Source organism: Nyctereutes procyonoides, unplaced genomic scaffold, assembly GCF_905146905.1.
Source record: "Nyctereutes procyonoides isolate TBG_1078 unplaced genomic scaffold, NYPRO_anot_genome, whole genome shotgun sequence".
NCBI lineage: Eukaryota > Metazoa > Chordata > Mammalia > Carnivora > Canidae > Nyctereutes > Nyctereutes procyonoides.
Window position 1 is genome coordinate 39,775,570 of NW_026575047.1, and position 25,995 is coordinate 39,801,564.

A 25,995-nucleotide genomic window follows, 5' to 3' on the forward strand; every position below is an offset into this window, starting at 1 on the left:
TTCTCTCTCTGTGACTATCATAAGTAAATAAAGAATATATATATTAAAAAAAAATAATAAAATAAAATAAAACGCTGACTTCTGGGACGCCTGGGTGGTTCAGCGGTTTCACACCGCCTTCGGCCCAGGGCCTGATCCTGGAGACCTGGGATTGAGTTCCATGTCAGGCTCCCTGCATGGAGCCTGCTTCTCCCTCTGCCTGTATCTCTGCCTCTCTCTCTCTCTGTGTCCCTCATGAATAAATAAATAAAATCTTAAAAAAAAAAAAAGTACAGTAATTTGTTTATATATACACAGTTGCACAAATGTTTAAATGTCATATAGTTGTATATAAACGTTGCCTATTTGTTGTCTATCTCTTTTCCTTTCCCCCATTTCTTTACATCTGAGTTGTTATTAACTAACCTTGTCTCCTAAGAACAGTTAGGGGTAGACCAAGTGGCAGAATAATTTTTCTAAATTTCCTTTAAATTTGTCATCATCCTTGACATTCGCTTTTAGCAGAACGTGCTTCCTAATACTTACATCATTATCTTTCAGGCTTTGAAGAAATTCCTGCAGTCGGTCTGCTGTTTTTTCTGCTGCCAGAGATATTATTTTCTGGTCCATCGTTGCACATATCAGGGAACTGTAAGGGAAAGTGTAAGAACTGGATGAAACTTCCAGCAGTAAACAAGCCTGTTTTCCTTCCCTACTTGTTAACTGAGTATTTCATACATATTATAGACCATGTACACATCAGGTACTCATTAGGCTAAGAACTACTAACTAGTATGAGTAGGTGATTCTTTTCCAAACCAAAATAATCTGGCATTTCCATATTAGAAATTTGCCCTCTAGACAAGTAGTTCCATAATTTTTGCCCCCATTTTAAATATTTTTTAGCATCTACCTAGCACACTACCTAGACAAAGCTGCCACTTAATAGTATATCAAAAAATAATTATTTATTTTTAAAGATTTTTATTTACTTATTCATGAGAGACACAGAAATAGAGAGAGACAGAGAGAGGAAGAGACACAGGCAGAGGGAGAAGGAGGCTCCATGCAGGGAGCCCGATGTGGGATTCGATCCTGGGACTCCAGGATCATGCCCTGGACTGAAGACGGCACTAAACCGCTGAGCCACCCGGGCTGCCGTCAAATAATAATTATAAGCATATACACAAGAATATGTATCACAAGCACATATTAAAGTCATATTTGATAAATTAACATATCAACAACACTGTAAATACAAAGTGCCAATTAAATGGCATAAAAACAAATGAGAAGTTAATAAGACTAATGACATAACTGTGTGCCCAGAGGTCAAAAAGGCTTCTTGGCAAGGAGCTTGAACTGAAACTTAGAGATTAAATTTAGATAGTCAAGACAACCAGATGGTGTACTTAATATGCTACCAGGAAGGAAAATGTCATGAACAAAGGCCTTTGTAGGAGAATTTGAAAGACCTATTAAGAGAAAATGAGGTATAGAAGTATGAAGTTCAAGTATGGAAGTAATGAGTAGGAAGGCTAGAAAGATAGGCTGGGATTAAACCATGTAAAATCTTTTTTTTTTTTTTTTAAGATTTTATTTTTAAGTAATCTCTATACCCAACAGGGGCTCAAACTCAGAACCCCAAGATCAAGAGTTGCATGCTCTACCTACTGAACAAGCCAGGTGCCCCTAAACTGTGCAAGATTTTAATGCCAGATTAAGAGATTTCGGTTTTAATCTGTAAATAATAGCAACCAAAATTTCTGGACCAAAAAAGAATCTGCCTCATTCAATTCCTGCCTGTTTCAGACTGAACAAAGTGTTTGAGCAAACAATCTAGCACCAACACCTTGATTAAAGTGGGGAGAGAGTAAGGACAAAGAACAGAGACTAGGAAGTTAATCAGGGCTATTTTAGTGATGGACTCAAAGGCCCATATTAGGGTGGTGATTCTGGGGCATGCAAAGGAGATGAAATAGACTTATACCAACAGGCAGGATTTAGTGCACAGCTATTATGCACTAAATTATGGGAAGGGGGAAATGCAGACTGGTGCAAAGACCTACTCCCCCTCCTGTATTTCTTCCTGTTTCCCATCCCCATGAAGTGTACCATTCTCCACCCAGCTACTGAAACCAGACGCCTGGACAACATTCTTAACAATTTCACCTTCATCCTTCCCATCCACTACAAATCCTGGCAATGTTACCTCCTAGACATCTCTCAAATCTACTTCTCAGATCCACTACTGCCACATCACTCCAAAGCCACCGTCCTCTCACCTGAACTACTACAAAAGCTTCCTAACCTGTCCCCCACACAGCAACTAATCTTTTTGAAATACAGACCAGATTATGTGGCTTAAACTCCCTCCACCTCCATTCCATCCTCACCCTAAAACTCTTCCGAGCCTTTCTACTGCTCTACCAGTGCAATATCCAAAAGTTAGGATAAAGAAGTCCTGCAGGGTCTGGCCTACACCTAAATCCCCTTCATCGCTATACTCCCCAGCCACAGTGAATTGCTTTCAGGAACCTCCAAGTTCTCCTGCCACAGGTCCTTACACTTGACTTTTGGTCTGGAACCCTTATACATACCCCTCCTTTCATTCCCTGCCCCCCAATTCCTACAAATCCTTCAGATCTCAGCTCAACCTACACTTCCCCAGAAACTCAGTCTAGGTTAACTATGCCCTGCGTTTGGATTTATTTATTTAGACAGGAAGAGAGTGAACAAGCAAGCAAGGGGAGAGGGAGAGAATCTCAAGCTGACTCCCCGCTGAGCCTTACCAGGGGCTCCATCTTACAACCTGAGATCGAGACCTGAGAAAAAAATCAAGAACCCAAAGCCTGACAGAGTTACCCAGGTGCCCCTAAATGCTCTCCTGTTATATCAAGACAACAGTCATTTCTCTTACCATCTGTACACCTTTATCATGCCATTTGTAATTACTAGATTAAGGACCATCTCCCACTTGACTATAAAGTCCATGGCTGGGGGGAGGGGGGTCATGTCTGGTTTTGTTTATTACCATGAACCTCCACTACCCTTTTCTCTTTTTTAAAATATTTTATTTATTTGAGAGGGAGAGAGAGAGAACACGGGCACAAGAAGGGGAAGCTGCAGGCAGAGGGAGAAAGGGAGAAGCAGGCTCTCCGCTGAGCAGGGAGCCTCACTGGGGCTCGATCCCAGGGTCCTGGGATCACGACCTGTGCAGAAGGCAGACGCTTAACTGGCTGAGCCACCCAGGCGCCCCTGAACCTCCACTATTTAATCACAGTACCTCTCTAGTAATAGGTGCCCCATAAATATTTGCTGAGCAAACAAATTACTTAAGTCCCTACAACGAAATGTCAAGTCCCTTGGCCCAGCCCTTTACATTCATTAATTTGATCCTCCTACCAACCCTATGAAGGAGGGGTTATTACCCCAATTTAGATGAAGAGCTTTCAGGATTTGGGGAGATTAAATAATTTCTCCGAGGGTTGGAATCTGGCCCGCAGAGGCAGAAACGAAACTCAGGTCTGTCTGGCTCCAGACCCCCAAATCCCATGTTCTTAGTACCCGCCCCCCCGCCCCCGGCAGGGCCTCGGCGGGGAGGATTGAGAAAATGCAGAGAGACGTGCAGCTAGAAGGAGAACATGCTGAAAACTAGCGATAGCAGCAGGTGCATCTGCTAAATTCGGCGGAAAACCAGAGCTGAGGAATTCCCAGGCGGCTGCGAAGCGCCGCAGAGCGCGCACTACTCCGCCCAGAGGCGCTAAGACCAGCGCGGCTCCCGGACCAGCGACGCGCGGGTTTTCGCGCCGCCCCCATCCCCCACCCCCACCCCCAGCAATATGTAAACACAAACTCGGAAGCAAGGCGGCCGGCGATAGCCGAGGAAGGGAGACACGTGACACGTCCCAGCCCCAGGAGCTGAGCCCCGACGGAGAGAATAACCTAACAGGAGAGCGGAGAGTGCAGCACGCCCGGGAAGCCGAGGGGCGCGGCGGGAGGCAGGCCGGAGGAAACACCAGAACGCCGGCTGCAAACGACAGCCCTCCAGCCCTCCAGCCCTCCCAGCCCCGCGGCCTCCCACGCCGGCGCCGAGTCCCTGCACCCGCGCAGCCAGCGAAGCCCCTCCGCACGGTTACCTCGGCCTCACCACAACAAAGTTCCAAAAGCCCGCTCTACCGCACGCAGCCGCACTTCCGTCACGGGACACGACAGGCCCCGCCTCCCGCGGCTTAGTTCCGCTCCCCAGGCGCATGCGCGTGGGGTGTACCATTAAAGCACAAGGGGCAGGGAGTCCTCGGACGTTCCCACTCGCAGTCGCGGGGAGGCGCAGCAGGCAAACTCGCATTCGGGACTGCGGAGAGCATGCGCAGTGTGGCTGGAACGTTGTTGGAGCGTTTTTTTTTTTTTTAAGATTTTATTTATTTATGAGACACACACAGAGAGAGGCAGAGACATAGGCAGAGGGAGAAGTAGGCTCCTTGTGGGGAGCCTGATATGGGACTCGATCCCAGGACTCCGGGATCAGCCCCCCCAGACCCCCCAGCCCAAGGCAGATGCTCAACCACTGAGCCACCTAGGCGTCCCTAGCGTGTGGTTTTGACCGGGTAACACTTCTTGGTTACTGTTAGGTTAGGAGTCAGTGCTGATAGGGACCAAATGAAAGGATGGCCCCTACAGGTCTGCATTGGAAACCCCTGGAAGGCAGATGAAAGTGTCCTACTCCTTGTGCTAGGGGACGTGCCCTAGCACCCCTAAGATGTCAATCCCACCTGGCCAGTCCCACCTGGTTTTGTTCTTCCGCCTACAAAACCTCAGCATTTAACGCATAGCTTAGTAAAGCGCTATGTGTTCAGTAAATATTTGTTAAATGAACAACCAACAGTACAGCAAAGAGCAATATAGAACTTCAAACAGCTGTAGATGAGGGTCTACGGACACTAGAGCAGTCCGTTTCTAAGTTAGAACAGTCCCTCCCCTCACTTTCAGAAGTAGCACTTCAAAACAGGAGAGGCTTGGATTGACTATTCCTGAAAGAGGGAGGACTGTGTGCGGCCCTGGGAGAGGAATGCGGTTTCTATGCAGACCATTCTGGAGTCATCAGAGACTCCATGGCCAAACTCAGGGAAAGGTTAAATAAAAGACAAAGGGACCGGGAGGCCCAGCAGGGCTGGTTTGATCAGTCTCCCTGGTTGACCACCCTAATCTCTACCATTCTAGGCCCTCTAGTTATCCTGCTCCTGCTGCTAACTTTCGGCCCCTGCGTCCTCTACCGGCTGCTCCAGTTCATCCGAGAAAGATTGTCTATTACCCAAGCTCTGGTATTAACTCAGCAATGTCGGGCCCTCCAAACTGAAGAAATAAATGTTCCCTAAGATTTTAAGGTTAAAATCAGCCCAAACAAGAGGAGGGAATGAAGAAACCTTCCCCCTTCTAAGTAGGGCCAGCCCTAATCCAGAGGCAGCCCATCCAGGCGCCTTCCTGAAATTTTAGCAACTAAAAGCATTCTGTTTACAATAAGAAAACCATTTCCCCCCACACCCTGATTGGAATGTCCCTGAATAGGTTCATGTTGACCCTCTGTGAAATCAACCTGGATGCCATGCGACTCCCGCGGTTCTTTTGTCTTTAGGCGGTTTCTTTCCTTTTGCCTTTAAAAGATACCTGTAATTGCTAATCGGGGCTCTTTTCCTCCTCGGAGGCGGAGAGCCAGTTTGCGCAAACGTTCAATAAACCCTCTTGCTAATTGAAAAAAAAAAAAAAAGAGCAATGGAGCGGCAGATCTAGAGTCTATTTTAGATTGAAGGAGCAGCTTGTGCAAAGGGCCTGAGAGCAACAAGTGAGCAAGCCCCTGGCTAGGAGGTGAAGGTGCTTGGGGTAAGGGGGTGGGAAGGCAGGGGCTTGGAAATTCTTTTCATACCAGTGGTAGCAGAGAACAGCTGAAGTGGAAGGTCGTGACTATATTTACATTGTAGAAAAATCTGGCAGGTGGGTGCCCTGGAGTCTAAAAAAGAGGTGATGGGAGTGGAGAGGACTGAAGCTAGGACCCTTTAGGGGGCTATAAGTTGCCCTGGAAATAGGTGGTCGCAATGGGGACAGGAGGAAAGAAGTGGACCACATGTGAGAGAGATTAGGAAGTCTAGCTAGTGCACCAGCTTTGGGGAGTGTGGGAGGAGCTGAGTAATATTCTGGCTTGAGTGACAGGTGAGGGTGGGTTGATACTGCCAGGGAACTAACCCAGGGAACACAGGGAAAGGTGGTTTGGTGGTGGGGGAATGGTGATGATGAGTCCTTCAGATCTGGACTTGCCAAATGGCATGTGAAAGAATGGTAAGATCAGAAGCATTCAGTCTGGAGCCTGACCCTTCTCACACACACCCCCCCACCCAGGTCCCCAGGGTGGTATGGGTCTACTTGGCCAATTCTGGAAGACAGCTGTCTTCAGCTGCTGGAAGAGAATGATGCCTCTCAGCTGTCCAGACCGGCTCCTTGCTTATGACACTTCTTTTATTTTATTTTATTTTATTTTATTTTATTTTATTTTATTTTATTTTATTTTTAAAAGATTTTTATTTATTCATGAGAGACACACAGAGAGAGGCAGAGACATAGGCAGAGGGAGAAGCAGGCTCCATGCAAGGAGCCTGATGTAGGACTTGAACCCGGGAATCCAGGATCACTCCCTGAGCCAATGGCAGACACTCAACCGCTGGGCCACTCAGGCATCCCAATGCTTCTTTTTTTAAATAAGATTTTTTAATTTACTTTTTAAAAAATTTTTTTTAAAGATTTTATTTATTTATTCATGAGAGACACACACAGAGAAAGAGAGAGGCAGAGACACAGGCAGAGGGAGAAGCAGGCTCCATGCAGGGAGCCTGATGTGGGACTTGATCCTGGGTCTCCAGGATCAGACCCTGGGCTGAAGGCAGTGCTAAACCGCTGAGCCACCCGGGCTGCCCGCTTCTTTTTTTAAATAAGATTTTATTCATTTATTTCAGAGATACAGCATGATTGAGCAGGATGAGGGGCAGAGGGAGAAGCAGAGCCCCATGCAGTGCTTGATCCCGGTACCCCGGGATCATGACCTGAGCTGAAGGCAGACACTTAACTGACTGAGCCACCCAGGTGCTGCTTATGACCCATCTTAAGCAACTTTTACTTCTATCACGTTTCTGGGCCAATATCAAGTTATTATATGTGCTTAAAACACAACAGCTGAATTGAAAGATGACTCCTGAAAGGGATCCTTTAGCTTGCCAAGGAAACAGATGACTTTACCTCATCTTCTCCCCACGAAGCCTCCCTTCTAGGCTGCTTATGGGCCATACAGCTACAAGTTCATGTGTTTGTGTAGTCAAACAGCTCATTTGCCTTTTTGAATCTCCAGGTGTGCATCCTAGGTGCACTTACTGAACTGCCTGAGTGTCTACCCAGTGGCATTGACAGTACAGTGTCTTTTCTCCTTGTTGCATGAATATAGCTTCTGTGTTTTCCATTAGCACTAATGAGTGTTACATATGCAAAGGAAAAGAACAGACTCAAATTAATAACAATGTTTTCCACTCTGGCGCAGGCTTCCTTCCTAAGCAGCGTATCTTACTCATCTGCTTCAACCAACTACACTCCTACACTGGGCAGCTAGTGATACCCTGACTTTAGAAAACACAGCCAATTAGGGATGCCTGGGTGGCTCAGCGGTTAAACGTCCACCTTTGGCTCAGAACGTGATCCTGGAGTCAGGCTCCCTGCATGGAGCCTGCGTCTCCTCCCTCTGCCTGGGTCTCTGCCTCTCTCTCTGTGTGTCTCTTGTGAACAAATAAATAAAATCTTAAAAAAAAAAAAAAACCGCACAGCCAATTAAAAACAGGTTTACAATAGCAGAACTAAATGTTCTCCAGACCTTGTCAGTAGTTCACATTTGTATGTGATAACATTATAACTACTGATATTTGCAAGACTCCAGAGTCCAGAGAAAAGGACAAATGGAGGCCTCCTATCATTCAGGATACTGGGTCCTGTAGTATGAGGGACTTCATATGCTTGCATGTAAACAAACAGCCTGAAGATCCATTCACACCATGCTTCACCCCTAGAGTTGACATTGGCTACCCTTTGGGCCTACGACTGTGCACTCTAGCTGGCCTACCCTGGAGAGGGTGGACCTAGGAAGGGGCTTGATAGGGCAAGGAAATGAGTTTGGGGATGTTTTGGAAGGTACCCAGAGGGTGATCTGAAGGAAGGCATGTGGGTTTTGGTGGGTACACCCTCTAGGCTTCTTGATCTCATCATCTAGGAAGGGAGCTAATAGGCCCATGGAGCTACCCAGCCCATGAACTCCAGTTGCCTGGATTTAAGGGTGACATTGCTTAAGAGAATAATCATGGTAGCACATAAGAAAGCCTAGCACTTAGAAACACACCATAGTGTTAGTTTCCTCCAGCAATCCCATATTTGGGTATACATATATGGAAGAATTGAAATCAGGGTATTAAGCACATATCTGTACACCCACACATAGCAGCATAGTTCACAATGGCCAAAAGGTGGAAACAACCCAAATATTCCTGGAAAGTGAATGAATAAACAGAATGCAATATATCCATACAAAGGAATATCTTCAGCATTAAAAAGGGAGCAAATGCTGTCTGTCACTTACTACAATGTGGATGAACCCAAAGGACATTACGCTAAGTAAAATCAGCCAGTCACAAAAAGACAAATATGTATGATTCCAGGAGGTATCGATAGGAGTGAAATTCACAGAAACAGAAAGGCTGCAGAAGTGGGGTGGTCATCCATCTTACACAGGGCCTCTGGGTTGATTCTGGCCCTATCTCTCCATTTGCATCCAGGTCACCAGAGCCACTCACACTCCTGGCCCCATCCTGCACCACCTCTCAAGTCACGACTCATCAACGACTCATCCTGCCGGTCCTCCCATCCCACCCACCTGGCAAACTCTGCCCCTTTATGAAGCCAGCCATTCCCTCCGTGGGAGTGACACCTGGGCTTCTGGGTTGTGTTGGACAGTTTGCATGGCTGTGCTCATGGGTGCCTGCAAGAAGCTACTGTAAATGATCTCCAGGGGGCCTTCAACATTTCTACAACCTTCCCTAGTAAGTTTATCCTTCCTGCCTTCATGAGGATGATTTCAAACTCTTCTCTTTTTTTCACTCCTGACCAATGACCTCAGCTTTACTACCAAATCTTTTTTTTTTAAGATTTTATTTATTCATGACAGAGAGAGAGAGAGAGAGAAAGAGAGAGAGAGAGAGAGAGAGAGAGAGAGGCAGAGACACAGGCAGAGGGAGAGGCAGGCTCCATGCAGGGAGCCTGATGTGGGACTCGATCAGAGGTCTCTAGGATCACGCCCCGGGCTGAAGGCAGCGCCAAACCCCTGGGCCACTGGGGCTGCCCTTTACTACCAAATCTTTAAACTCACTGTCACCAGCACCAACTCTTTCCTTCAGCTCCCTGTAGCAATGGGAGAGTGTTCAACCACCCAGGCAAGGGCTAGTACCTCTACTGAGGCATTGAGTCCCGCCCCCTCCCACCTTCTCAGTAAGGACCTCACTCTCACCCCTCTCTGACCTGAGTTTTTAACTTCTCTCTTTCTACAGCTTCCCTCCTACAAATACTGCCATAACAAAATACCACAGACTGGGTGGCATAAACAACATATACCTATTTTCTGGTCATTCTGGAGGCTGAAAGTATGAGATCAGGGCACCAACGTGGTCAGGTTCTAGTGCAAACCCTCCTCCTGGCTTGCAGATGGCCACTCTCTCAGGGGCTCCCCTAATGAGTCTGTGTGAAGAGAGCACTCTAGTATCTCTTCCTCTTCCCATAAGGGTACGAATCCCATCACAAGGGCCCCACCTCCTCTAAATCTATTTACCTCACGAAGGCCCCACCTCCTAATACTATCATATTGAGGGGTAGGGCTTCAGTGTGTGATTTGGGGGTGGGGGGGTGTGGACACAAATTCAGTCCACAGCAAACACATCCTTTCCTTGGGTGGTGGGAAGTTAAAGCCAAGTTCCCACCTGACAGCACTTGTTTGTTTTAACTCATGTTGTTAAACCTTATTTAATTTATAATATGTTTTGAATGGGCATACTCATAGATTTTATTTATCCTTACTGCTTTCATCTCTGGCACTGCCTGATCCCCCCACTGCCACAGGGCCAACCCTTCTTTGGGGAATGAGCATGGCTCTGGGAGACCTGCAGCTTTTTAGCTTTGTGGGAGAGTCAAGGCACTCTCATTACCACGGTGAAACTTTAGGGAAGGTACAGAATGTCCCTCAACTCGGGTTTTCCCATTTTCCAAAGGAGGGGTTGAGGCCAGGGCATTCCATAGGGTCCTCCTTTTTTCCAGGACAATTACTGGCCAAAAGGGAATGGCAGTGACCAGACTCTGGCCCATTGGGGTTGTTTCCAGGAAAGTGAGGTGATGTCACCTCCCCCAGAAGCTAGGAGGAAGTAGCACCTGTGTCATTCTCCCTTCTGGAGGAGGGAGCACAGCCTTGCATGTTGAATGGTAAAAGGGCTTTAGAGTGACCTGGGACCCCACTCCCTACCGACCAAGTAGCTCTGGGCAAGGCCTCCCACCTCTCTGATTTTCAGCTCCCTATTCTGTATGGGAGAACATACTCTCTCCCTCACATCTGGGAGGACTGGATGAGAGATACACAGGTCAGGCACCCGTCACAGTACAGAATGGGGGCACAGCCAATCTGAGCCCCCTCCCTGCTTGCCTCTAGCCTGGGAGAGAGAGCCAGGGAGCCCACAGTTTCTGCCAACATGGTCAGCACAGGTGTCTGAGCCAATGAGGGCATGACTCCCTTCACACAAGGGCACTATTGTTCTAGCACAGGAGCTAGACAGGAACGTGACTCTTGGGGGTGGGGGTAGACAGAGTAGAGGCAGGGCTGGGAGCAGAAAATAATGCCATAGAAAGCTCTGCTTCCTAAAAAGGGCCTCGTGGCCTGCGAGCATCCATAAAAGCTCTGTGTAGACCTTCTTGTCAGGTCTGTGCCATTAACCCACAAGTGTTCTTGGTGCATAGGAGTGTTCCTCATGATGCACCCCATCAGCTGGCTTTAAGTAGCCTGTGCTGGGCCTTCTGTGGCTCCTTCGTGTGGGGCAACCTGAGCTGTCACCTGTCCCCCTGGTCTCCCACGATGCTCACATTCTGTGAAGTACCTGGGGGCATATCCTCTAACACATCTACATTAGTTTGCTAAGGCTGCTGTACAGAGTTCTACAGACTGTGTAGCTTATGCAACAGAAATGTATTTTCTCACAATTCTAGAGGTTAGACATCCAAGATCAAGGCGACCACAGGACTGGTTTCTCCTGAGGCCTCTCTCCTTGGCTTGTAGATGGTTATCTTTTCCCTGTGTCTTCACATCATCTTCCCTCTGTAACTGTCTGTGTCCAAAATTCCTCTTCATATAAGGACAGCACTCACTTAGATTAGAGCCTCTGCTGAGGACTCATTTTACCTTACGTACCCTTTTTTTTTTTTAAGATTTTATTTATTTATTCATGAGAGACACACAGAGAGAGAGGCAGAGACACAGGCAGAGGGAGAAGCAGGCTCCATGCAGAGAGCCCAACGTGGGACTCGATCCTGGGACTCCAGGATCATGCCCTGGGCCAAAGGCAGATGCTCAACCACTGCGCCACCTGGGCTGCCCTGACGTACCCTTTAAAGGCCTTATCTCTAAATGGTCACATTCTGAGGTCCTGGAGGATAGTATGTGAATTTGGAGGAACACAACTCAGCCCGTAACACTGTTTTACAGATGTCCAGCAGAGGCCTGAGAGCAACTGTTGCCTAGAATCCGGTTAGGATCCCCACTTCTGTCCTCCTTTCTCTGCTTCCTACACCCTCAACCAGGCCACCATGGGCCTGCCCAAAGAGGAAGAGGATGGTGGCAAGGATAGTCCTTAGTTTACTTCCCTACCAATCCTCAGAGCTGATGGGACATGAGAGGTCAGGCAACGTACTATGCTGGGCACAGGCAGGAGGGGGAGATGGGCAGAACCTTTTAAATTTTTCTGTGTGTAGGAATCACAGGGGTGGGGGGTGCGGATGCAGGGGAGGGTCCTTGATAACACGCAGATTCTGATTTAGCCTGTCTGGGGAAGAGTCTGGGACTCTGCATTTCTAACAAGCTCCCAAACAATGCTGATACTCTTGGTCTACAAGCCACACTTCAATGAGTATCAATGTTTTGACCAGCACTGTCCATTAGAAATACAACAGAAGTCATTAAAATTAGAAAAATGTTAAATTTTCTAATAACCACATAAAAAAAAGGAAAAAGAAACAATTAATATATTTTCAACCCAATATATCCAAAGCACTACCACTTCAGAATGCTAAGTCATGTAAAAATCCTTAATAAGAAAATTTTATGCTGGGGTGCATGGGTGGCTCAGTTAGTTAAGCCTCTGACTCTTGATTTTGGCTCAGGTAATGATCCCACAGTCTTGAGATAAAGTCCTGAGTTGGGTTCTGTGCTTAGCAGAGAGTTTGCTTAAGATTCTCTCTCCCTCTGCCCTCCCCCTGCACACATACTCTCTCCCACTCTTTCTCTAAAATAATAAAAAAAAAAAAATCATGCCCTTTTTTGGTACTCAGTTTTCAAAATCCAGTAGATATTTTATATTTACAGCACACCTTATGTTGAACTTTTTATCAGAAATAGCTGATCACAGTATTTATAGTTAAAAAGTATGATCATACACCTAAATTATTCCAAACGTACTTAGCAATTTTCCAACAACTGGACCTAGTACCAACTTTTTAATTTAAATTTAAGTTCACTAAGATTGTAATTTAGTTCTTTGGTGCCATTTTCTAATTTCAGATGCTAAATTCCTACACGCAGCTAGTGGCTTCAGTATTGGATAATGCTCCCCCCAGGGAGCAGAATGATAGAAATGAGGGGTTCTCCAGCTCCAGGAAGGACTTGGGAGGGAAACAGCCCAAAAAGTGAGACAGCACCCCAAGCAGAAGCCCAGGGAAGGGGCTGTCACAGGAAAGAGCTCAAGGTTACTTAGCTGCACCCCAAGATCCAAGCCCAGGCATTGTGGCCTGCTCTAGAGGAAGGGGTCTAGAGAGACAAGTGGGAGTCAGGCACTGCTCCCAGAGGCTGCCCCTCAGTGACACTCTCATAAGCCCCAGGACGTCTGGAGAGGGCACAAGGAGAGTGAAGGGATACCAAACCCATCCAAATAGGAATGGGTTGAAAACCAAGAACTATTTCTGGGGAAAACCAAAAAGCATTTCTGGGAATGGATTCTGGAAAACATCCTGTGCACAGAATCTTGACCCTGTCCCAGATGTCCCCAGGAGGCAAAATCAGGACCAAGGGTGACATTAGAGAAGGCTGCTTGGGGGTCAGACCAAGGATGAGTTTTAACACAAGGAGGGTTGTCCAGTAGTAAAAACAGGGAGCTCCCTGCCCTTGGAATCCCAGAGGAAGAATACCCTAAAGTAATCATCTCACATCCTCCCTGACCCTGAGCAGAGAAATACCAAAGCAGAGACTGGGAAGTCACTTGCTGAGGGGCAGCAGAGGGGTTTCTTGTTTTACAGAGGGTTGGGTTGAGGGTTGGATAACATGGGTCCCCTCCACCCAGATGTATATCGATTGTGTATTTGGAGTAACTGCCAGCATTTACTGAGCATTTACGTTTACTAAGCATCAGGCACTAAGCTAAGCTCTTTCATCCTTACTAAAGCCATGAGCCTGTCCTCTCATTATCCCTACTTCTCAGAGAAGGAAACTGAGTCAGGGTGTTGAAGTTAATTCTCACAGCTAGAAGGTGCTGGAGTTAGGACTTGAAAGTGGGCAGTCTGATTCCCCAGCAGAAGGTGGCCTAGAAGGTGGCTTGTCTTGTCTTGCCCTCTTCCCACTCTTCCTTAACCAACTGGCCCCACTCACTGTGGAGGTGACACCTACCACGACAGCGGAAGAGTGACAGGCTACCACAGCTGCCACTGCATCCACAATCACATTTAAAATTTCCCTCCATCTCTTGCATGTCTTACCCTGGGATGTGCTTTCTCAGACCCCTACACCCCCCCACCCCCCTGTAATGAGAGAGAGAGCAAGGAGGAGGAAATGCGACTGGCCCAGATCCCACCCCCACTGCTGGGCTTCCACATGGCTGAGCAGGAACTTGGGAGCAGAAGTACACAAAGGAGGGCTTTGAGGTGGCTGCAGCCAGGCCCAGGCTGATCCCCTCTCCCCCTGGTGCTTCACTTGCCCCAATCTGGGCCTCCCTGTAAACCTGATTTAACAGGAAATTGTGGGCCTTGAGAACTTCCTTGTGACATACTAATCCCAGCCTGCTGATCGGACCACGCCCCCAGTGGAGGCAACCTCCAGGCTCCCCAACAAGGAGGAGGAGGAGGAGGACACAGGCACCAGGTAGCCCTAAGGAGGAGCTGGGAGGTAAGTCAGTGGCAGGGGTCTGGCTGGGCCAGGGAGCCCAGGACTGGGGTGAGGAGTTGGGGGTGGGGAGACCACATACCAGGCTGCCTGTAAAACTGAAACCAACTGGCCATTCTCCAAGTTGTGCTAGATCAACCCTGATGGCAGGTTTAGCAAATAAAAAATATGGGACACCCAGTTCAATGTGAATTTCAGATGAATAAAGACTTATTTTAGTGTAAGTATGTCCCAAATGTCTCATGGGACATACTTATACTTCCAAGGTTTTTGTTGTTCATCTGAAATGGATGTGGGATGGGGGCTTTCTGTATTTTATTGGGCATCCTTAGATGGCACGGAACAGCCTCAGTATGCAATGGGGGGGTGGATGTATTTTCACTGTATACGGTTCATAAATCAGTATTTTAAAAACTCAAAATTAATTAGATTGGGCCTATTTTAAAAAGAGCTGCTGTACTGATTTTAACCATCTATTTTGTCCTAATGATCGCCTTAACTGGCTGAGGGTGTCTAGCCACTATCTCTCTCATCTAAGCTCCTCAAGACAATTCTATCAGCTTTTCCATTCCTGTTCCAGCAAAACCCAAGTAAGAGAGGCCACATCAGTATTGCAGTCCATCTCTGCATCCACACATTTGGAAAACTTCCTGCCAGCCAGAGAGAAAGCTTAGGTTTGGTTCCTGTTGGTGGGTTCCCTGTCCTGGCTGGGTCTAGGGAGTGGGAGAGGCAGGGAATTAGGAGATCCTCAGATATTCCCTGGGATCCTCCAAGTCTCTCTGGGCACACGAGGGTAATGATCAATCTGATGCTAAGAAAGGGAAGGGAAATCATGTTTTAAAGCAAAACACTGTGCTAGGTACCTTATAAAAATGGTAGGATCTTCATTACAACTTTATTTGGTAGGTACAGTTTTTATGGCCAATTCTGAGGCTCAGAATGGTTAAATAACTTGCCTAAGGTCATACAGGTGGTAAATGACAATTCTCGGTTCAAACCCAGGTTTCTCTGACCCTAAAGGGTTTTCTGCAACACCCATTTCCCTAGGGAGTTTGTCTGGAGAGGTCTTGGCTCTAACTGTCAAAGTGGTGGTTCAAGTCCCAACTTTGCTGCTCATCAACAGTGAATAGGTGACAGAACTGACATCAGTGGAAACCTGGTCAGAGAGAGGAGCAGGGTGGTGATGGCCCCTTAAAAGGGATGTTTAGGCAAGAGAGAGAAAAAAATCTGGAAACAGGAGAGCTGTCTCCAAAATTACACAGTGGGTTGAGCAGGTTGTCATGTGGGCAATGGATGAGATTTGTTCTGGTGGCCAAGCGTTGCTTCTTTTTTTTTTTTAAATTTTTTTTAATTTTTATTTATTTATGATAGTCACAGAGAGAGAGAGAGGCAGAGACATAGGCAGAGGGAGAAGCTGGCTCCATGCACCGGGAGCCCGACGTGGGATTCGATCCCGGGTCTCCAGGATCGCGCCCTGGGCCAAAGGCAGGCGCTAAACCACTGCGCCACTCAGGGATCCCCCAAGCGTTGCTTCTGTGCACAGTATTTAATTTAACCTTCATTACCCTCCTTCCACCTCCCTTTTACAGGGGACAGTCAAGACTCAGGTTAAATTACATAGCTTGCAAGTGGAAGAGACAGAATTTGAACCCAGGTCCAACTTATGCCACAAAGGGCTGGGTCTCAGTGCTGATGGGAAGTCACAGCCTGGGCTCAAGGCCCGATCCTTGGCTATTTCTGGTTGTGTGACAGTGGACAACTCACTTATTCTCCCTGGGACCTGCTTCTTGCTATGTAATATGGGAAGAATAATGCCAGCTCTGGCTCTGAGATATGGATTTTAAATTACCCAGTACACCACAAAGCACAGAACACACACTCAGTAATCTGTTTATGTGACTAGTCATCACCCCTCCTGAGAATGAATGCACTGGAGAAGGGGCCATCCACTAGGCTGGGAAGTTTCTGAGATCCCCCTTTAGGAAAGAGAAGGAAGACCACAGACAGAAGGAGGGGGATTGCCTTACGCTGCAGTGATCATGTAACTTCAGAATAGAGGCCAAAGCTAGTTTTTCCCTGGTTGGACCAACTCACCTTAAGAGCAAAGGTTTGCAGTATTTTTGTGTGTGTTCCTTCTCAAAGGAGTGTTTCCCAAAGTGTAGCCCAAGGATCATTTTCTTCAGGGCCATCTGGGGGTCCTGCTTTAAAATACAGATCCCTGGGCCCCAGTTCAGACCTCCTGACTTAGAGTCACAAGGTGCAGGCCCAGGCACCCGCATTTCTACCAGATTCCTCAGGTGATTCTCATGAACTCAAAAGTTTGAGATCTACTGTTCTGAGACAATAATGGAATGGTCCATCCAGACTACTGCAGCCTTGACTTCTTGCCCTAGGGAGGAGGCTGCCTGGAGAGGCCAGTACAAAAGCAGGGCCCTTCTTTTTCTGAGGACTCTGAGTCTCCCAGAGGCAGCATGTCAGAAGGCGTGAGTATCCCTGTGCCTTGGTCTCCTCTCCATCTACCTTCCCACCCTCCCTACCTCCCCTTTCTCTATTGTTTGGTCCACTCAGGGTTATGTGCACCCATTCATAACAACCTTTCTGTGGTCCATGACCCCACCCAAAGGGAGAAGGCTTAATAGTGACCTTGCACAAAAGTACTAATTTAAGGTCTGAGCAGGCCCATTTAACTGGATTGATGGGGGCTCTCCCTGCTTCTTCTTGACTTCTCTCTGCCTAGGTGGGCACATTCCGTGTGGTCCCTGAAGAGGAACAGGAGCTCCGTGCCCAGCTGGAGCGGCTTACAACCAAGGACCATGGGCCTGTCTTTGGCCCTTGCAGCCAGCTCCCTCGTCATACCTTACAGAAGGTGAGGTGGCCCATGGTGTGGGGAGGGGTGGCTAGGGCAGGCTAACAAGGGGGGAATGTTGATAGCATCCTCTCTCCTGTAGAACGAGTCCAGCCCCAGCGCTCTAGGCTATCCTAGACCTAATGGACTGGCTTGTTCTAGGGGCCATCCTGGAGGTCAGGGCCATGACCTCCATGACATCCAGGCCAGCCTAATCCAAGACTACAGCACCAACAGAGTCCCTTGTTATCAATGCCAGGATGTAGGGCTCATCCTAGATTCAAATATGGGGAACATTGGTTTGCAAGTGGCCCAGGGGAACAGGAATCCAGCTGCTGCCCTCATTGGATAGGCAAGAGGCCGAGTTCTAGAATCAGACCTAACTTTCAACTTGCTGTATGACCATGAACAGGTTGCTTTTCCTCTCTGGGTCTTGCCTAATGTACCTCTGAAAGAAGGTTGTTGCACAAGCTCAGAGAGGATCAGACTGTGCTCTGTGGAAATTGGCAGAGCTGTCTCAGGGCTTAGCTGAGCCTGGGCTTTTAGGTTCCATCTCTGCTAACCTATGCATCTCAAGGGAAAAGTGCTGAGTTCTCCCAGACCTGAGTCCCCCTCCTTTGCCTTCTCCCCTTTCATGCTGCCCAAGGACAGAGCTGCCTGAGGCCTGGGGAAGGGTTCTTCAGGCCCAGCCAAGGGAAGGAATATGAGGCTCTAGGGCAGGGGTGCGTGGCAGACTACTGTCTTTGGGGGTATCTTTGTTTTTGAAAAGATCAGAATCAAGCCTGGGAAGCTGCAGAAAGAAGTGATTGAAAGTCCAACCTGAGTGTGAGCCTTAGCTCTGCCCCTTCCTGCCTGGGTCACCTTCCCCGCTATGTGTCTTAGTATGCTCACCCTGAGAAATGTGACGTAAATAAGCACTTTATGGTGATAGGTTGTGGCCTGCGGTATTTAAAAGCCTTAGCAGAGGTCTATGTAAGGGCTCCAGGAAGTGGAGGCTATTGTCATTGGAAACGTTTACACCTTTACACCTTTGGCGGTTTCTGGCCAACAAACTCAGGATGGGCAGTTTGACCCAATTTTCTGCAAATGTAACTGGTGGCCTGAGGTGCTGCCAGTGCAGATGCTGCTCTTGGGGGCCAAGGAGTGATGGCCCCAGAGGCAACCCTCCACCCCGTGGCCAGCCAGCCTGTGCGTCTTGCTCTGCACCCGTGCACCTGCCAGTGACTTGCTGCCTCCATCCCACCCTGTTCCAGGCCAAGGACGAGCTGAACGAGAGGGAGGAGACCCGGGAGGAGGTGGTGCGAGAGCTGCAGGAGCTGGTGCAGGCGCAGGCTGCCACCGGGCAGGAGCTGGCCAGGGCGGTGGCCGAGAGGGTGCAGGGAAGGGACAGTGCCTTCTTCCTGCGCTTCATCCGCGCGCGAAAGTTCCATGTGGGGCGTGCCTACGAGCTGCTTCGAGGTGAGGCTGGCGCTGGAGGGATGGCCTCCTGAAGGTTGGAGGGCGGGCGCAGAGGTGGTGGGAATGGCATTGACTCTCACCCGGGCACTGAACAGACCATCCCCTCCATTCCTGCTCATTCCCTGCCCTGTGAGAGTCACTTTCTCTGAGCCTCCCTGTCCCTACCCGAAACATGGATTGTGAACTAAACAGCCTCCACATTCCTAAAGGTCTGGCTCCCTTCTATCTCCTGGTCCTGGAGAGCGGTCCCCACCCTGCTCCTGCCCAGCCTAGGCTTTGGCTGGAGTGCTGCAGGAAAGGCAGTGTGTACCCAAGGCCCTGCGGGTACCTAAAACCTCATGCAGAGTGGGACTGGAGATGGTGCCAGCCCTGGGAAGGAGCCCTGAGGACAGATTTGCCCAGGCCCTGCTGTCTGGCTGAAGACAAGTTTCCTGAGGAAATCTAATCCTTGGTGCCTTGGTGCCAGGGTGAGAGAAGGGGTGTCCGAACAGGTCTTCCACAGCCTAACGATTCTCCTTTTCTTACTTCTTCCTTCCTTCCCCAAATGTTAATTCACAGCCAACCTGTGCCAACCACTCTTAGGTCAAAGGATGCAGCAGAGAGCAAAGCAGACAAGAACTGCCTGCCTTCATGGACTTTATGCACTAACGGCAGAAATAATAAACCAGAGAAATAAAATACAATTACATAGACTGTTTGGTAGTAAGAAAAGAGGGACACCTGCGTGACTCAGTGGTTGAGCATTCAGCTCAGGTTGTGATCCTGGGGTCCTGGGATCAAGTCCCACATCAGGCTACCTGCAGGGAGCCTGCTTCTCCCTCTGCCTAGGTCTCTGCCTCTTTCTGTCTCTCCTGAATAAATAAATAAAATCTTAATTAAAAAAAAAAAAAAAGGAAGGATAACAAGGAAAAATAAAGGAGGTGGATGTAAGGAACTGAGAGGTTGGAGTTTTAGGTAAAGTGGCCAGGAAGACTCTCATGCAGAGGGAACTTCTGAAGAAAAATGCAAAGGAAATGAGGTATCTTGAGGGAAGAGCAGTAGGGCAGAGGGAACAGCAAGGTGATGGGGGTATACCTAGAGTGCAGTAGGAACAGTGAGGAGGTCAGTGGCATTTCCTAGGCAAAGGCTCCCCGAACACCTGTCCTGGGCCTGGTTCCTCTAGAGTTCAAGGGTAGAGAGGCAGCAGACTTGTTCAGGATGGGTAAGGGTGGGTTTGTAGGTGATAGAAGTGCTTCTGGAATCAGGAAGGGCCTTTGTGTTCTGCTTTGAGTTGGGGTTTTATCTTGGGGTCTTCTCACTGCTACTCAGTTAACCCTGTGCCCACCTGGGGAGCCTGTGCCTCTGCCTGTTGGCAAGAGAAAATAACAAGTAATAATCGTCCTTAGACTTAGGATTACATTTCCTGCATGCACAATTTACAAATGATGTTCATACCTAGAATCTCATTGATTACTGCAGCAATTTGGTGAGATAGGCCAATAGTATCCTCCTGTGTTTTGAGAAGTGACAAGGGGCTCAGAGAGGTTGCGTATCCTGCTCAGTCACGATACATAGGACGCATGTGGAGGAGCCAGGCAGGAGTCCAGGTCTCTGGAAGTTCACCCTGTGCCACCCCCAGATGTGCTGGCTCCCTGAGGGGTTCCTCTGCCTTCCTCCTGCCAGGCTACGTGAACTTCCGGCTGCAGTACCCAGAGCTCTTCGACAGCCTGTCCCTGGAGGCTGTCCGTTGCACCGTCGAGGCCGGCTATCCTGGGGTCCTCCCCAGTCGGGACAAGTATGGCCGAGTGGTCATGCTCTTCAACATCGAGAACTGGGACTCCGAAGAAATCACCTTCGATGAGGTCAGTGGGGGCTGACCTTCCCAGGCAGGGAGTTCCTAGGGTGAGCCAGGGCAGCCAGAAGACCCAGCAGCTTCACAGGGGGGCCACTGGCCCATACCTGGTTGCTCCCTGGTACCCCGGCCAGGTGGAAGTGAGGTGTGGGTCAGTCCTGCCAGTGCTGAAAGCTGAGAGTGACACAGAGCCCGGGGATTAATAGATGGTGGGTTGGGAGAGATTCTGGAAAGCCAAAGTTTTAACCCATTAAGCAGCCTGAGTTCTCTGTATATATTTATTTATTTGGCCATATGACTTTTTTCTTTTTGTCATGTTATTTTTTTTCTTCATGGTAAGTATACTCTTTAATCCCCATCACTTATTTACCCCCTCCCCTCTGGTGACCATCAGTATGTTCTCTATAGTTAAGAGTCTGTTTCTTGGTTTGCCTCTCTCTCTCTTTTCTCCCTTTAGCTCATTTATTTCTTAAATTCCACATATGAGTGAAATCATATGGTATTTGTCTTTCTCTGACGGATTTACTTCATTTAGCATTATACTCTGTAGCTCCATCCATGCCACTGCAAATTTCATTCTTTTTTATGGCTCAGTAATATTCCACTGTGTATCTACGTATCTTCTTTATCTATTTGTGTATCGTTGGACACTTGGGCTGCTTCCCTAGGTTGGCTATTGTAAACAATTCTGCAGTAAACATAGGGGTGCATGTATTCCTTTGAATTAGTGTTTTTGTATTTTTTGGTCTCTGCATTTAATTTTTAAAGAGATTTTATTTATTTATTTGAGAGAGAGAGAGAAAAGAAAGAAAGAGAGACAAAAGAGCGCAAGCAGGGAGAAGGAGAAGCAGGCTCTCTGCTGAGCAGGGAGCCAGACACAGGCTTGATCCCAGGACCCTGAGACCATGACCTGAGCCAAAGTCCATCTTTTCCCCCAATGACTTGAAATGCCATCTTTATCATAGTCTATATTTTCATATATATTTGGGTCTATTTCTGGATTTGTATTCTGTGCCATTGGTCTCTGTCGATTCATGCTCCAATACCACACTGTTTCAATTACAGAGATTGTGTAGAATGTTTAATATATTAGGGTTAATTCTATTCTTATTATTCCGCTTTTTCAGGGCTTTTATAGCTATTTTTATTTGTCCACTTTTTCCTATAGACTTTTCTTTTCCCTATAGACTTGAGAATTAACTTGTCTAGCTCCAGGAGAAATGTATTTTTATTGGGAACACACTGGGGGGAGGTTAGCATCTTTACGAATGCAACATCCGTGGCCAGCTGTATTGTCCACAGACGAGGGGTGCAGTCCCTTTTATAAGCCTACTTTTGAACTTTTATTTTTTTTTATTATTTTTAAAATTAAATATTTGTTTAGGTAATGTCTGCACCCAATGTGGGGCTCAAAGTCATGATCCTAAGATTAAGAATTGCATGTTCTATGCACTGAGTCAGTCGGTGCCCCCTACTTTTAAATTTTTAGAAGCCTTTAAAATTTTCTTCGCAAACATTATACATATTTCTCCTTAAGTTTGTCTTAAGTGTAGCTGTAAATGGGATTTTCTCTACCACTGTATCTCCTGATTGGTTATTGTTGGTATATATGAAAATAATATGAAAATAATTGTTTTTGAATATTGATTTTATATCCTGAATTATTTTGTTATTTATGTTAGTTTTATAGTAGATTCTCTTGGGTTTTCCAAGAATGCTAACATATTATATAAATATAAAAGGCAATTTTTCTTTTCCTTTTCTACTTATATGCCCTTAATTTAAAAAAAAAAAAAAACTTGGTTGCATTGGCTAATATCTCCAAGAGAGAGTTAAATGGTCCTGGAGCTAGCCAACACCCTATGGTGTTTTACATTAAGATACTGGTGTTAGGACTGAGGGGTGTGTGTGTGCATGTATGTGTTTGTGGAAGAGACTTAACAATATTTTTTCTTGGGGTACCCGCCTGGCTTAGTTGAAGCATGCACCTCTTGGTCTCAGGGTTGTGAGTTCGAGCCCCACATTGGGTGTAGAGATTACTTAAAACTAAAATCTTTAAAAAAAGAAACGAAACCTTTTTTTAAAAAAAATTAGGCTCCATGCACAGTGTGGAACCCAATGCAGGGCTTGAACTCATGATCCTGAGATCAAGTCCCGAGCTAAGATCAAGAGTCAGACACTTAACCAGCTGAGCCACCCCCAAATATAAAATCTTAAAAAGAGATTATTTAAAATATATTTTTTGGGGTACCTGGGTGGCTCAGTGGTTGAGTGTCTGCCTTTGGCCCAGGGCATGATCCTGGGATCCTGGTATTGAATCCTGCATCAGGCTTCTCGAAGGGAGCCTGCTTCTCCTTCTGCCTATGTCTCTGCTTCTCTCTCTATGTCTCTCATGAGTAAATACATAAAATCTTTAAAAAATAGATTTTTCTTATTATATAAGTGGTATCTGCTCATTAGAAAATGCAAAAAATCATAAATTAAAAATCATCTACAATTCTACTACCCAGAGATTTCTATCATTGACATCCTTCCGATCCACTTTTTTTTAAGAAACATGCACATACGTCCACACTACACATATCTTTTCTTATAAAAATGGAATCATACCCTACCAAAGTATATCATGAATAAATATTTTCCTGTATCATTGTATAGATATCATTTTAACTGTTCCAGAATATTCCATGGCATGAATGTACCATAATTTCACCAGTCCTTTTTTTTTTTAATTTTTAATTTTTTATTATTTATGACAGTCAGAGAGAGAGAGAGAGGCCGAGACACAGGCAGAGGGAGAAGCAGGCTCCTTGCACCGGGAGCCCGACGTGGGATTCAATCCCGGGTCTCCAGGATCGCGCCCTGGGCCAAAGGCAGGCGCCAAACCGCTGCGCCACCCAGGGATCCCTCACCAGTCCCTTATTGTTGAGCATTTAGGTTGCTTCTAACATTTCTACTATTATAAGGGTACAGGAATAAACACCCCAGCTTCTAACCATGGATATGACACTCAAGGTTATTTTCTTGGGGCACATCCAGAGGTGGAATGTCCCAGTTTAAAGAGTGTGACAAGTTTCCTCCAGTAAGGGATGTACTAGTTAGCTCTCCCCTCAATTATCTTTGCATGTTGAGTCTTACAACCTGTTCACTCTGTATCCAAGATCTTGCAGGCATATTGTTTCATCCTGGAGAAGCTACTAGAGAATGAGGAAACTCAAATTAATGGCTTCTGCATTATTGAGAACTTTAAGGGCTTTACCATGCAGCAGGCTGCTGGACTTCGGGCTTCCGATCTCAGGAAGATGGTGGACATGCTCCAGGTGAGGCCTCAGCACTCAGTTCTGTAGGAGCCTCTCACAGATCAGGAGGCTGGGAAGCTGGGCCCAGGTTCCTGGCTTAATGGTGCTGGCAGTGACCCAAGAAGCAGACCGCCGAGCACCATAATGAGCAAACCACAAACACTTGCGTGGTGATCGACAGCGTGCCAAGCATTCATATTCATTCTTTAATTCCTTGAGAGCAGACCCTCCCCTCTTCCCTGCTTCATTTTACAAACCTTGGCTCAAACGGTGGCTCAGAGAGTTGAGTGACTTCTCAAGGTCATAAAACTCTAAAGTGGCAGAGGTCAGACTTGAACCTGCCTACACCTTTTTTTTTTTTCTGCCTACACCTTTTGACCTGGAATCCTCTTCTCTTTGAATGTGAATTTGTCTCAGGAAAGGGATTATAGCTAACGTCCCGGACTCACTCCTGCATATACTGATGTGTCAGAAAGCCTTCTGAAATCTGCTTTAAGTATACCTGGGAAAGGAGTGTGAGATGGCTGTCATGAAGGGATGTTGGAGGACAGTGATGTGTGACAGTAGTGTCTCTGGGCTCTATAATAATTGTAAGTCCAGTCAGCAGTCAAGTTGGCTTGAAAAAGCTCCATCACCTAAAAACCAAGCAAGGCTCCCATTTCATTTCCTCACTGTACTTAATGGCGAGGTGTTAGGCATTGGCAGGGAGAGGGTTGGGCTGCTTGGCCCCTGGGGCTTCCTCCCTGCAGTTTGGAGCCTTGGTGAAGCCAAAGCTCCCCAGTTGCTGGCCCAGGGATGGAACTCCTAGTGGGCTATCCTTTGGGGCAACCATGTGAGGAGACAAGTGTGTCCTGGAGCTGTGGGGAGAGGCAATGGGGGTGTGAATGGGAGCCTCTGAACCCACAGGGGCCACAGGGTGGGGCACTCTCTGTCCCTGTAGGATTCCTTCCCAGCGCGGTTCAAAGCCATCCACTTCATCCACCAACCATGGTACTTCACCACCACCTACAACATGGTCAAGCCCCTCCTGAAGAACAAGCTGCTCCAAAGAGTGAGTGCATGGCCACACCTGGAGGGTGCTCAGTGATTATCTGGCCAGTGGGGGCATGGGAGCATGTAAGAGGAAAGAGTTTGTGAGACAAGGAGGGGATGATGGTGAAAGGAGGAAGGGACCTCACTCAGGCCCTCCTCGGGCTCTGTCCATGGTTCTGAGCTGAGTGACAGCACAACATGGAGGACGGTGGAGATGGACACCACCAGGCAGATATGGCATGCTGTGGCCTTCCCCTCCGTCCCTCATCCTCAGGGCACCCCCCACTCAGCTCTGTCTCCCTGGCTTCCTTCCCTGCAGGTCTTTGTCCATGGAGATGACCTCTCTGGCTTCTTCCAGGAGATTGATGAAGACATACTGCCTGCTGACTTTGGGGGCACACTGCCCAAGTATGATGGCAAGGTGGTTGCTGAGCAGCTCTTTGGCCCCCGGGCCCAAGCCGAGAACACAGCCTTCTGAGGGTGTCTCCTGCCATCACCCTGTAGTTAGCTTCTCTAGGCTCTCCTCAGTCATCCTGGACCAGAAGTTGGGAAAAGGACTGCCTAAGGTGGCTGTGGCCCCCCTGAACGTCCCTATGCTTGGATGAGTTCAGGTGTCCCTCTCCTCCCAAGTCAGTGAAACAGGGGGAGTTTTCTTGAACAAGAATAATTGGGGGCAGTTATATTCCTACTGCCTCGAGGTTTAGGACAGTGACTTGTGTGTGGGATTGAGTTTCAAAGACTGTCATCTTCTCGATTTCCTCTCTAGCAGTTTTAGCTCTTAGGGTCTGTGAAAACAGGCAAAGAGATTGATTTAAAGGTCTCTTCCCTGCCAAAATAAAACACAATAAAATACAATAAAAGGATAAAAGAGAGTGGCTACAAAATGATCTGGCAAACACAATAATTTTGGCGGCCAGCAGGCAGGGGAGGGCTTTCTCAAGTGGCATTCTGGGGTGGGAGTGGCCTCGAAATGGCTCCATTTTGGGGTGGCCTGTCTTCTCAGTTGGGCGCAGTGTGATTTGTGCAGTGATGGCCAGGGGCTTGGACCCATTCCTAGGGTGGCGGCTGTGTCCCC

The 25,995-nt window shown here is 47.5% G+C and overlaps 2 protein-coding genes across 4 annotated transcripts in view; one reads left to right on the forward strand and one right to left on the reverse strand.

Annotated features, from left to right (window-relative positions):
* FANCI (FA complementation group I) overlaps positions 1–4,190 on the reverse strand; it is a 73,792-nt gene extending 69,602 nt beyond the window's left edge. For both annotated transcript variants that reach the window (XR_008664556.1, XM_055326271.1), the window contains exons 1-2: positions 4,119–4,190; positions 526–628 (exon numbers count right to left, since the gene is read on the reverse strand). Coding sequence is in view for 1 of the 2 variants with exons in the window: in XM_055326271.1 (XP_055182246.1) it covers positions 526–609 (84 nt within the window). In the remaining variant the exon portion in view is untranslated. The remainder of the gene's footprint in view (positions 1–525; positions 629–4,118) is intronic.
* A 4,836-nt stretch (positions 4,191–9,026) lies between these two features.
* On the forward strand, positions 9,027–25,789 carry RLBP1 (retinaldehyde binding protein 1). Of its 2 annotated transcripts, XM_055326569.1 has the most exons (9): positions 9,038–9,098; positions 14,307–14,458; positions 16,849–16,938; positions 17,193–17,321; positions 18,554–18,758; positions 20,421–20,599; positions 23,751–23,909; positions 24,829–24,939; positions 25,240–25,789. In XM_055326569.1, exons 3-9 carry the CDS (start codon positions 16,927–16,929, stop codon positions 25,396–25,398), a joined length of 954 nt encoding a protein of 317 aa, XP_055182544.1. In that variant the 5' UTR covers positions 9,038–9,098; positions 14,307–14,458; positions 16,849–16,926; the 3' UTR covers positions 25,399–25,789. The 2 variants fall into 2 exon arrangements, with proteins under 2 accessions (XP_055182543.1, XP_055182544.1); XM_055326568.1 differs by lacking the exon at positions 14,307–14,458 and having other exon boundaries at positions 9,027–9,098.
* The last annotated feature ends 206 nt before the right edge of the window (positions 25,790–25,995 follow it).

Coding starts and splice junctions, on each gene's coding strand:
- RLBP1 (XM_055326568.1), top strand. CDS start 9,057: ATGATCTCCAGGGGGCCTTCAACATTTCTACAACCTTCCCTA. Junction 18,759..20,420: donor TGCCTACGAGCTGCTTCGAG/GTGAGGCTGGCG, acceptor TCCTCCTGCCAG/GCTACGTGAACTTCCGGCTG. Junction 24,940..25,239: donor AGAACAAGCTGCTCCAAAGA/GTGAGTGCATGG, acceptor CCTTCCCTGCAG/GTCTTTGTCCATGGAGATGA.